We start from the raw sequence: 12,176 nt of genomic DNA on the forward strand, positions 1-12,176 counted from the left end.
CCTTGCATTTTTCAGTGTTAAACACCATCAGGTTCTCATCCGTCCATTTGCTGAGCATGTCCAGGTCAGCCTGGATCACCCTCCTGTCTTCAGGTGTGGATACTTTGCCCCAAAGTTTGGTGTCATCGGCAAACTTGGCCAGTCCGCTTCTGACGCCGATGTCCATATCATTAATGAAGATGTTGAACAATATGGATCCAAGGACAGAGCCTTGGGGGACCCCACTGGTCATAGGGCACCATGACGATTGACTTCCGTCAATTACCACCCTCTGGGTTCAACCACGGAGCCAATTTCCCAGCCAGCAGATCGTGGTGGAACCAAGGCCACAATTGGCCAGTTTCGCCAAGAGGTGATCATGGGATACCAGATCGAAGGCTTTTTTGAAGTCAAGATATATGACATCAATCTCTTCTCACGTGTCTAGGTGATAGGTCACCTGGTCATAAAAGGAAATGAGATTGGTCAAGCAAGACCTACCCACAACAAACCCATGCTGGCTACCCCTCAGGATGTTGGTGTCAGCCAGTCCATTAAGGATGGCCTCTTTAATAAACTTTTCTAAGACCTTCCCCGGAATAGAGGTCAGGCTGATGGGCCTATAGTTTGCCAGATCCACTTTCCTCCCTTTCTTGAAGATAGGCACCACATTGGCCTTCTTCCAGTCTTCGGGCACTACACCAGAGCACCAGGAGTTCTCAAAGATCCGTGCTAGAGGCTGGGCTATGATGCTCGCCAGCTCCTTGAGTATCCTGGGGTGTAGATTGTTAGGGCCAGCTGACTTGAAGGTATCCAGCCTCTCAAGATGTTCCTTCACAAGGTCAGCATTGATGGAGGGCAGGGGATCTCCCTCACCTGGACCTCCCTGTCCCATAGTGGGCATGGGCGTCCCATGGGACTGATGAAAGACCGACGCAAAGTACCCGGTATATTGATACTGAAGCTAGACTTTAAGTTGGTCAACCTTCTATCAAGAATGAGCACTGAAAGTAGTTATACCTTGTGCTTGTAAGCGGTTAATCGTTTTTACGCAAATCTAGAATTGCTCATGGAAATTTGAAAAGATGTGGAGAGAGATTTGATTAAAATGAATAAATACAACATGGAGGCTGAACTATTGCAGGCTTTCCCTTCTTAGCTATACAGATTTAGTAACTGGTGTTGGTAATAATGCCTATAGCTAAGTTTCATGAAAGTCTTCCATTACAGGAATCTGTTTCCCATTGCATAAGACACTAAAACATAAAAAAGAGTTGGCTATAGATTTTTGTTTGCTTCAGGTCAAATGGTTCAGTCATGTCTGGGAATAACTTTAGAGTAAACTAAAGCATTTTTCCTTATGTTTAAAAGTTGTTTTTACTACACCTGGTTTTGTTGAGAAGATCTAGAGCTTCTATGGTTTCTGTGGCAGCAGTATTTTGTCAGGAGAGCTATCTTGATGTCAAGTGTTTTTTCCCTTTTCTATTTTCCCCACTCCTTCACCACCTTTTCTCCACCCCTCAACCCATCTGTTTGGTCTTAAGCAGAAAGTACAGAGGTCTATGAAAGCTTGTTTGAAGCTGGAAATATTCTCAGATTCTCTTTGCATTAAATATGTTTCATCCCCCTCACAGCTCGTACATGCAGACATGTGCTATCCCCACAAAGCAGCTCATGATACATGACAGGCTTCTGGGGTTTGGGCTAGCTGCTAAACTATTTTGTTTGGAATTGTTACTCAGATGCTGAGGGGAGCTGTGGCACCAAATATCAACACTAGAAACAAAGAGACTTTCTCCTGGGCGTTCACTGATGCTATTTTGGGTACTCAAGCAGCGTGGCGGTATAGAAGGCAAGGCGTTAGTTTTATCATCCATTGAGGGAGAGGGAGAGGACAGCAAGGACAGGATTGTTATTGCCGTCTGGGGGTGTGAATGCAGAGGGAGAGTGAGGACAGGAGGGACTCTAGCCATGAAACTAGAATTCTAGTTTCCAAGTGAACTGTTGACATCAAATCAGAAATTCAGGTTGAATTAAGGGAGACCATCTGGAAAAATGGGCATTGCATATTCATCAACATGATAATAGAATTATTTTAAAGTTCTATATTGTTAGTTTGTCTTCACATTTATTGATGGTTGGACTTTGCCTCACTTCACATTTAAGACATATTTCTGGTAACGGAGCAGGCAAATATTGGAAGGATTCTCCCACATATGATGGGCATGTCTTGGAATCTAGACTTTTCTGAAAAAGGCTGGAGACCTGGTGAGGGAAATAATCAGCTATCAAAATATCTCCATCTATCAAAATATCTCATAGTGTTCTTACTGAGCATTCCTAAAAACTCTGCAACACGAGTCATAGGGAATTGAGTCGGGGTGGGATCCCTGCAGTTTGGGGATGGGTGGGGTGGGGTGGGGTGGGGTGAGTCTTACAGACATCATACCCTCCTATCCAAAAACTGCAGAGATCTGGCCCCACTGGGATCTGAGACCCTTTCACCCACCTGCCCCATACATGGGCCAGTGATCCAAGTAGGGCTCTTTGAGGTGGCATGAGGGGGTAGGGAATGGGGTCGGGGGCTGGGGCAGGGTGGAGCTGAGAATGGGAATGGGTTGAGGAGGGTCTCTGGGAATGGGGGATGTGTAGGGGTCTTTGGGAATGTAGGATGGAGTTAGTGGAAGGCTGGGAATGTGGAGTGGGGGAGAGTGGAGGTCTCTGGGAATGGTGGGGGGAGGAGGCAGGCTTGGAATGGGGCGGGGTCTCCAGGAACGGGGCATGGCAGCAGGGCTGTGTCCGCTTGGGGAACAGTAGTGGGTTTTGTCAGATCCTGGAAGGGTTGGGACTTCTGCAGTTTGGGAGCAGGAGGAGACCAGACTCCGGCCCACCCCAACTGTATTGCGACCCCTGAACCCTTTCCCTGCCAGCACTGGTTGGTCTTTGATAGCCCCTGAGCTGTCAGGAAGGTGTACTGTCACTCAGGCTGTAGTATCAGAGTGCAGTCTGAGTCACAGAGTGTCTCCCTGGAAAGAAGGGGCAAGGGTGCGTGCAGGGCCTGCCGGGATGCTGGAGGGCATCCCTGTGTCCCTAGGTGATGAGAGTTCTGTTCAAGCATGCATTCAAATGCTCGCAGCCCAACCAGTTGGCATCATAGCCACATCTGATGCAGTGGAAATTTCCACTGCATCAGCCATGTTTTAAACAGTTGAAGTGCTGTATGCACCAGTTAAAATGCTTTCTGAGCAAGTGGAACTGTAATTCCACTGGTAGAAATGTAACATTTGTTCATCCCCTAAGGGACAGTCCAAACACAAAACAACTGCCAAAAGCAGCGATGCTTGTGAAAACTGAACGATTGTAATTCAAAACAAAGAGCAGAGGTGTCAGAGTACTGGTTTAAGTGAGCTTCTGCCTGTGCAGTGAGTGACACAATCCTACATTGTTGGGGTGGCCAGGTGAGAAATCTTGCCAATACCGATATGTTTTTTTTTCCACTAGAACCTAAGGACACTGAAACCCTATGTTTAACTTAACTAACAAAGGGTGGTATATTTTGGAAAGGTTGTCCTGCATTGCAGCAAAATATCTAATAGCTGTATGGCTGCTAGCAGGTAAGTCCCCAACAGGGGTTCCTAAAAAGAAAAAGGTGCTGAAATTCAACACCATTCTCTACCCAAAAAAAAAAGTGTATGAGCTACCCCAGAGAGATACAGTACTAGAGAAAGTGCATAAAGATTAAAGACAGAGGGATGAGCCTGACGTGGAAAGGTTGCCAGTTTTGATGTAAATATGAAACGTGCTTTTTAAAATAGTTAAGGCTATTGTATGACAGCTTGTCTTTTTATGTCCAGGTGAAAAAAGAAGTTGGAGATGTTAACATCCTAATCAATAATGCTGGTATTGTAAGTGGAAAGAAATTTATTGAATCTCTAGATTCCCGTATGCAGAAAACCATGGAAGTGAACGCAATGGCACATTTCTGGGTAACTTTAAAATTTTTTTTTAAGGATAAGCTTACTAACACCAAAAGAAGGATGTGGGTGGTAGCAGTTGAGGGAAGGGTTATATTTGTCTTGTTTGAGTGGGAACCAAGATTCCCACCCCTCTCCCCCATTGGGAATTGGACACTTGTGTGCAGTTGTGAGGCCACACTCTCAAATTGGTGGCATATCTGTAAACCTCTCGTGTAGAAGAGGATGGCAAACTGGAGATTGGAGGAATGGCACCAGCCCCTATCATGTGCATGAAGCTTGACTTGGCTTAAAGAGAGAGCATGTGCAGCCTCCCAGGGTAGGCTTGTTGTATTCAGAAGCACTGCTGGAATAACTCTTATCAGCCTTACTGTCTGCCAAATTTGAAGGAGGACATTGAGCTTGTATAGCTAAGTCAAAATGCTGGTTGCTTCATTACCAGAAAAGATCTATTGGCTGCTATCATGAAGAGAAGTAGGACCTATTCTGACTATTTGGACAAACTACGGATGATAATGCAAGCTTCTAGTTAGAAATGGAAACTGGACTCCCAGATTTATTCAGACACACATTTTCCCTGTAAAATCAATGGGAAGTTAGGCAACTAAGTAAGATGTTACCACTTAAACACCCTACATGCATGTGGGCCCAGGTAACAGAGAGCATTACTAGCTGATGTCCTTAATATCAATCTCATATACTTTGGCATGCATGACTATTTTGTGACAAAGGAAGGTCATTTGAGTTGTGTTTCTGCGTGTGTGAGAGCAATATTGCATACAAAGAACTATGGAGGGCTTATAAAAACATACTGTTCTTCCATATTTTTCCCTCAAATGGAAGAAGTGGTACAATCTACAAGTGATGGCGGGGGAAGGTTAGAAGTTCAGGTTTCCCATTCCTGACTGCTGTTTTAAGGAGTGGTGGTTTTATTTCACATTGGCAGCCCACATGGAAAAAAGTTGATGTGCTGAGCTCATATGCATAGGAAACATGCATCTTAGAGAGAACCTTTGTTTCATAAAGTGCTCTCTGGCTGGCAACAAACTAGTTCCTACCTTATTTCCAGTAACTGATAACATGAGGGAACAAAAATATATTGATGAGTCTGGCTTCCATGTGCAGATGATGAACAAAGCAGTCAAACTTCCTGCCCTGTCCTGTGCAGTCTAGAGTGCAGCTGTGTGTGTGTGCTATGGGTTGTTGTAAGCAGAAGTTTCCTGGCAGGATTCCTTCTAACATAGTACTCTCTTTTGAACTGATAAATGTGAAATATTAGTAGGAAAGGTTCAGTGGTTAATTGTGGCTTTCCCCAATGTTTCATAGACATACAAAGCCTTCCTTCCAGCTATGGTTGCCTCTAACTGTGGACATTTGGTTAGTATTGCAAGCGCAGCAGGACTCTTTGGCACCAATGAGCTTGCAGGTTAGTATATTTTTAAAGAACTGTCTTCATGGAAATAAAGGTAAATGTTTTACCAAAAATACTCTTCATTCTGTAGGTGAGGATTTTCAATGATAAAGGCTGAATGGTTAGTTTTGGTGCCTAAATACACAGTTTGACTTTCAAATCCTATGAATACCTTGTAACACTGCCCGCCACCCCACACACATACCCATACCCTCCATCCTCATGTTTGGTATAGCTGAACATTAGGCCAGTCACATAGATGCCTGAAGGATTTAAGAACTCAGCTGAAAGCTCTGATAACTAACTAGCGCAAACTCGCCTACAGAAATTATTGCCAGAGAAATCAGACCTGATGAACACACACATTGGGCTCGATGAATGTGACAAGGATGTCTAGTAATGCTTAATTAATTCAAAGAGCAATAAGAACATTATCCTTCACAGGTGCCTAGCTTTCCTGTTGTTATACAGTCATTTTGTAGTGCAAAAATATGTGGTGTTTCAGAGCAACACTTCACTTATCCCTTGCTTCTGGGCCCATATTTCAAGACAATGTACAGTAGCTCAGGAAATGAAGGCATGGGAGGAGGTGTGGAGGGCTATACTAACAAAGAAAAAACAAAAACAACCCCCAGCTGAATACAAGGAAAAGGATGCTGATGTTAGCACCACTTTCCACTAGATGGTGCTAAGGGATCATTAAAGCACAATTATCCCTTAAATGGATGTGAAATATGAAAACACATATCAATTCAGCTAAAGTCTGACTTTATTGATACAAAAAAATGTTATCTTAGCAGTTTCTGTATACAGAGACAAAAACAGTACAATGATCTCACCCAATCTCAGATGTTACTCTGCTCAACAGACAAGGTGGCCAATTGGTTCCTGAAAGCAGAGGGTACATCATGGGCTGCGATGGTCCAGACAAGTGTTGAAGGCTAGATTTATGTGGACGCACACTTAACTCTTTTGCTTCCTCCTTTTATGCTTTTCCTCAGCTTCACTCCTCTGATGACTCTGCTTCTGGATTGGTTTTCCTTGAGTCAGTATACTGTCCATATTTTATCCTGTCAGCATATTCCTTTGTTCAACAGACCCATCGCATGCATACCTCTTAATTTGGCCTTTTCCGGTGTCCCAATCTGGACAATATTCATTGGTCTTCTCTTATCACCTTTCATTAACATAGCCAATCATTTCATCCCTCTGATTCAGCTGGTTAGTACCAAATTCAGTTGATTTGAGATGGTAACAAGACTTATTTCTATGTTACATTAGACAAACTTCTCACAGTGATAGAAAAGGAAAGAAACCATGCAAGCAAAATTCAAGGCCATAAGATGCCTGCAAGGGGCTATAAGCTGCCTTCAAGAACAACTCAAGGTCATCTGATATTACAGACACAAGCAAAATAAAAAATTCATATAATAATGAGGCTATACAAAACTTAAGCAATGATAAAATAAGGCTAAATATAAAAGAAAATTTAAATAATACTATAATTCACCACTCGGGCAGGTGCCAGCCTGGAGTCCATGGCCAGCCAGATCTGACCCGTGGGTTGGACTTTGCCTGCTCATGGGCTAAGGCTAGCAGACAAATCCTTGATGTTGGTGATATAAGGCAGTAGGAGAGAAGAGGAGAAGCTGACAGTGATGATGGAAAGGTCGTGGTTTAATGCTGGAGAAATGAGGTGAAGGAGATGGATCTGATAACAGCCTTTAGCTACCTGAAGGGTGGGTCCAAAGAGGATGGAGCTAGACTGTTCTCAGTGGTGACAATGATAGAAGAAGGAGGAATGATCTCAAGTTACAGCAAGGGAAGTTGAGGTTGGATATTAGGAAAAACTTTCTCATTGAGAGAGGGTGGTAAAGCACTGGAACAGATTACGTAGAGCTCCAGCCTTAGAAGTTTTTGAGGCCTGGCTTGACAAAGCCCTGTCTGGGATGATCTAGTTGGGGATGGTCCTGCTTTCACCAGGACTGCATGACCTCCTGAGGTCCCTTCAAACCCTCATTTTCTATGATTCGATGATTGGGAGAAAAAACTGGGAGGAATTCTCCCTATTCTGGGCAGGCTGTATCAGAGAAGCAACAAGACATGGGAGTCGTAGCTAGAGCTGTGAGCATGAACCAGGGGATGGGAATGCATTTTGACTGAGAGAGTGCAACAATAATGTCTTGGAGTACAGAGGGAGGGTGAGGGGGCACCAGAGAGTTTAACATGAGGAGCTAGCAAATGAGGTGGAGTTGAGGGGAAAATGGAGTGTGTAACTGGGGAATTCCAAATGGGAGGGAGAAATGAAGGGTGCCAACGACAGCTTTACCCTGCCTGGCTTGACTAATTCTTCCTGTGCTGTGGTGAGCTGTTCGTTATTACCAGGTGTGCGTGTCTTGAAATTAACTGAATTTCTTACCCTGATGCTGTAGGCTACATGAAGGTTGTAGGTATGCAAATTGCTCCTATTAAAGCATCTCACTTTCTGTCAAAAGAAAGGAGGTCTGAGTTTTTGCCTAATTTGTTGACAGGTAGAATATGAAGAAGCAATAATACCACCTCATCATGTTGGTAACAAAGCTTTCTTCGCAAAGAAAAATGTCTAAACAGTAACTCTGGTCTCTTTTATTTGCTTCCCAGATTATTGTGCAAGTAAGTTTGCAGCAGTGGGCTTTGCAGAAACCATTGATGTAGAGATGCATGCTCTGAAGAAAACTGGTATTAAAACAACCATTGTGTGTCCATACTTCATCAATACAGGCATGTTTGATGGCGTTACAACCAGGTGATTGAAACGGAGGAGATTTTTCTGGTGTTATTTCTCTTGTCATATGCAAATGCATTTGTTTTTACAAATGATTCTCCTGTAACTTGGAAGTGAAGAGAAAAATAGTGAAATACAAGAAATGGTGGCTTTGAATTTGAAGCAGGGATAGAGAAGGAAGTTGCTACAATTGAGTATCTTGGAATTGAGAACAAGATACAAAGTGAAAGCCTTGACAGTAGGGCTGTGCGAAGCTTTGGTCCCTGATTTGATTCAGCAGTGATTCAGCTTGATTCAGTGGCCAAATCTCCAAATCCGAATCGAATGAGAGGACCCTTTAATCTCTCTGAATCAAATTGGAACCCTTCAAATCAATTCAGAGAGATTCAGACATAGACGCACCTTTAAATGCTTTTTCTACATACCTCAAGGTAGCAGGCAGCTAATCAATGCTGTGATGCTGGAGTAGATGGAGTGTCCCACAGAAGCATGGGGGGCTCCCCAGCATGCTCGGAAGCAGACCCAGAAGTGGACCAGAAGCACTATGGGTCCACTTCCAGGTCCACCAGGGAACATGCTGGGGGGGCCCCCCAGAACCTCTGCGGCTTGGCGACTGGGTTCTGGGGGGCACCTGGGATCCCCCTGCAGCCAGTTGCCCAGTTGGGGGAACACAGGGGGGTCCTCCTGCATGCTCCCTGGCAGACCCGGAAGTGGACCAGAAGTACTTCCAGTCCATTTCTGGGTTCGCCGCTGAGCACGTGAGGGGGGCCCCCTCCCTGCCCTCCTGTGGAACGATCCATCCGCCCCAGCATTGCAGCATTCACAAGCCACGCTGCTACCTCGTGGTATGTAGAAAAAGCATTTAAAGCTGTGTCTGTGGCCAAATCGCTGATTCTCCAAATCAGCATCAAATCTTCAGATTTGGATTCAGCTGAATCGAATCAGAAACGGTGATCTGAATCAACTAATCAAATCACTGTCCCCGATTCGGGCTGAATCTGAATCCAAATCAAATAGGGCCAGCTTTGCACACCCCTACTTGACAGTTACCGTGGTAATCATCATAGTCATATGTCTCTTGTACAGGTTTCCCCGTCTACTTCCTATCCTGGATCCAGAGTATGCAGCTGAGACAATTGTCAATGCTATTCTACGGGAACAAGTGTATTTGATAATCCCAGCACTAGTGTGCATTTTATTTGCCGTGAAAAAGTAAGGATTGGTATCTTCCTTGTTTCTTGTGTTTGTTGTTTTTCTTTCCTTGGTCAAATGTGGTGTTTCTGCTACTTATGCTCTGATTCCTGGGTGTTTCGGTTCACTTTTTATGTTGATAAATTGTTACCACAGAGTGGGTATTGCATGGCATAGTCCTGCACACATTTTATACAAGGAAATACCTTCCTATTGTTGAATGTATCCAAATCCTTTATAAAGGAGAAACTTTTTTTTTTTTAAATGTAAGCTGGGAAAAATTGCAACTGGACTTTTATCTTGATTGCATGGAGGACTGCTGTAGTAATGCTACTGTGTACTGAAGCAGGTGAGTGAGAATTGGTAGAGTCGAGGTGGGTTAGATGCACAAACATGGATTTGGAGCCAAAGTTTAGGCTTCTGTTTTTAAACATTGGCTGAAAATCCAAGGCAAAGAGCTGAGAAAACAATGACCAGATGTTAAATTAGATAACACAGCATAGGCTTTAATGGGTTCACAGAGCAAACCCCCTTTACAAAACACAGCTGCCTGACTCTGAAGGTCTGTCCAATGAGGCTGCAGCACATAACCTCCAGTGCTGGAGATATTTACCCACTGCTTAATCACACTTTAAGATAATGGAAAAGACTTTAAAGGCCAGTTTCTCCTTATGCAGTCAGGTGTTTCCCTTTAACTCTTTCTTTTGAGTTTCTGAAGGCTGGACACTCTCCTAGAAGCAACTGGTGGTCGAACACTTTAACTCCTTTTCTGTTTAAAATAATAGAATATTGCTCAACAGTTACATGTATTTAAGTGAGAAACTACTCATAGGAATAAAAGGACTGTTCAAAACACTCTCCTGTAAAATTTTATCTACAAACATGTTAACGTTTTTAGGTTTTCATTGCTGTTGCCGCCTCTGCTGCAAACCCTGCACTAGACTAGGACATGAGAACGTACCGCACTGAAACTAGGCTACAATGGACTTGAGTCCAGAAAATGACAGTTTCTAAAACTTCTGACTTCCAAAATCAATTGTCTATTGCAGGAGCAGGAGGCCTATTAGCTTTGGGATGTCTCCCACTTCCTTAAGTTCTTGGTAATATAGCAAATTGCCATGTAGAAACTGAAATAATACATCAAAGAATGTGTACTTTTTGGGGACTAGGGTTCCCGAGGTGTAACGCTGGCTCCAACAGACTAGCTTTTGTGGTACCAAGGATCACCCCCTCTTCTTCGGTTGCTTTGGCTGTAAGTTAGAGATTTGTCATCCCCATGGGGATGCCATGCGGACTGCTTGTCCAGAATTCTTGAAGCCATACATTTTCTTTTAATGGGGCTAGTCAGGTATGTGGCTCTTGTGAATTGTAAAACTCCATACAAATACTTTGTGTGTTCTTTTTCCTTTTCTCTCCTTCAGTTTACTGCCTACGAAAGTAATTCATCTCTGGGAAGATTACACTGGAGTTTCTCATTCCATGGACCACTTCCGTGGTTGGGTGAAAAAGGACTGAGAACAGAATGACAATGTCAGACACCAGCAGCTCTCAGCTAACATGGACCAGTTTAGAGAGACAAAAGGTCAGCTGCTTCAGCAGCCAAGAGCTTAAGGTGCCTCACACTTCATGTTTGTATCAATTCTAATAAACAGCTTGCATCCTGTGCTGGCTTGTCCTCCAGGGAGAAGAACAGTGCAGTGTTTGTAGAAAGTTTATTTAACCCAATCGGGAGTTCTGTCAGTAGTCTGTCTTAATTTATGTACATGACAAAGTGATCATAAGTGAAACCTTCTGGGTGACCTCAATGGAATTGGAAGCTGAATTGGCCTTGTTCTGTATGGATCTGGCTTGTAGAGGAGCAATATTAGGAAGCTTTCATTGTCAGTGACTGGCTAAGGGAGTTAATTCCCTGAACTGTCTGGCATCTTTTTACACCCTTTGAAAATCACTTTCTTATGAATTAATCTAATGGCTGTGAAAATATGATAAATATTACACATGTTAATGGTGTGTGTGTGTATGTACACTTCTTTCTCCAATCATACATGTGCTTTAATTACTCTGCACTGGGGGGGGTCGTGGGGAGAGGTGCCCAAGGTCTCTGCCTCAGCCTGCTACCTTAAAAAGGCTTTCCCTTGGGACAGAAGGGCAAGTATATGTGGAGGTAATGGGTGCCTGGGCCCTTGCTTCTGAGGAGCTTGGTATTCTGCAGGCAGCCCAAAGCCTCCACCACTCTTAAACAGTGTTTTCCCCAAGATGCTTATCTGTGTCATGTCATTTGTGATGGCAGGGCACAGATAAGCTGATTTGGAGATGGGAGGGGTGGGAGAGTGGAGTGGCTGGACAGGTAAAGGGGTACCTCCTCATCTGGTTTCCCAGGAGGCTGGGTGCTCTTGCAGTGGCTGCCTTGTGTTTCCTTTTCCACTGTTGGGAGCTGAATGAAACTGAGCAAGGGGCTGTCACAACCCAGTGATTTTTGTGCCTCGGCACTATGGAATTTCCTGGTCACATGAGAGCTCTTTTGCACGGCAGAGTGTTCTGCTGCAATTGAGAACCCGCGTATAGGAAAAAGTTCCCGCCAATTTGCAGTTTCCTTTGCAGGATGCATTTCTTCTTTGCAGCACAGAAATGCACGGTGCAAAGAGTTCCCGCTATTCGAATGTAAATTTGTACCCTGCTATTGGCCAGTGCTAAAATTATTCACACGTGGCAGCTAGTAATTGGCTCGCTGGCCGTTTAAAATTCTGCGCAACTTCCGCCCAAGTCGAAGAGCTTTGAGCACGCTGCAGAGTGCCTCTGAAGTTATCTGACTTACGGCTGCCGAGTCGTCGACAGGACACCTCATGCTCTTTTTTTC

The 12,176-nt window shown here is 44.0% G+C and overlaps 1 protein-coding gene across 4 annotated transcripts in view; it reads left to right on the plus strand.

Annotated features, from left to right (window-relative positions):
* The window catches only part of LOC102379954 (epidermal retinol dehydrogenase 2-like), an 18,101-nt gene extending 7,011 nt beyond the window's left edge, over window positions 1-11,090 (plus strand). For all 4 annotated transcript variants that reach the window (XM_025214184.1, XM_006032415.3, XM_006032413.3 and 1 more), the window contains exons 3-7: window positions 3,834-3,965; window positions 5,280-5,379; window positions 8,005-8,149; window positions 9,215-9,340; window positions 10,741-11,090. In XM_025214184.1, coding sequence (XP_025069969.1) covers window positions 3,834-3,965; window positions 5,280-5,379; window positions 8,005-8,149; window positions 9,215-9,340; window positions 10,741-10,834 — 597 coding nt within the window. In that variant the 3' untranslated portion in view covers window positions 10,835-11,090. The remainder of the gene's footprint in view (window positions 1-3,833; window positions 3,966-5,279; window positions 5,380-8,004; window positions 8,150-9,214; window positions 9,341-10,740) is intronic.
* Window positions 11,091-12,176: the final 1,086 nt, after the last annotated feature.

The sequence above is a fragment of the Alligator sinensis genome, unplaced genomic scaffold (genome assembly GCF_000455745.1).
Source record: "Alligator sinensis unplaced genomic scaffold, ASM45574v1 scaffold999_1, whole genome shotgun sequence".
NCBI lineage: Eukaryota > Metazoa > Chordata > Crocodylia > Alligatoridae > Alligator > Alligator sinensis.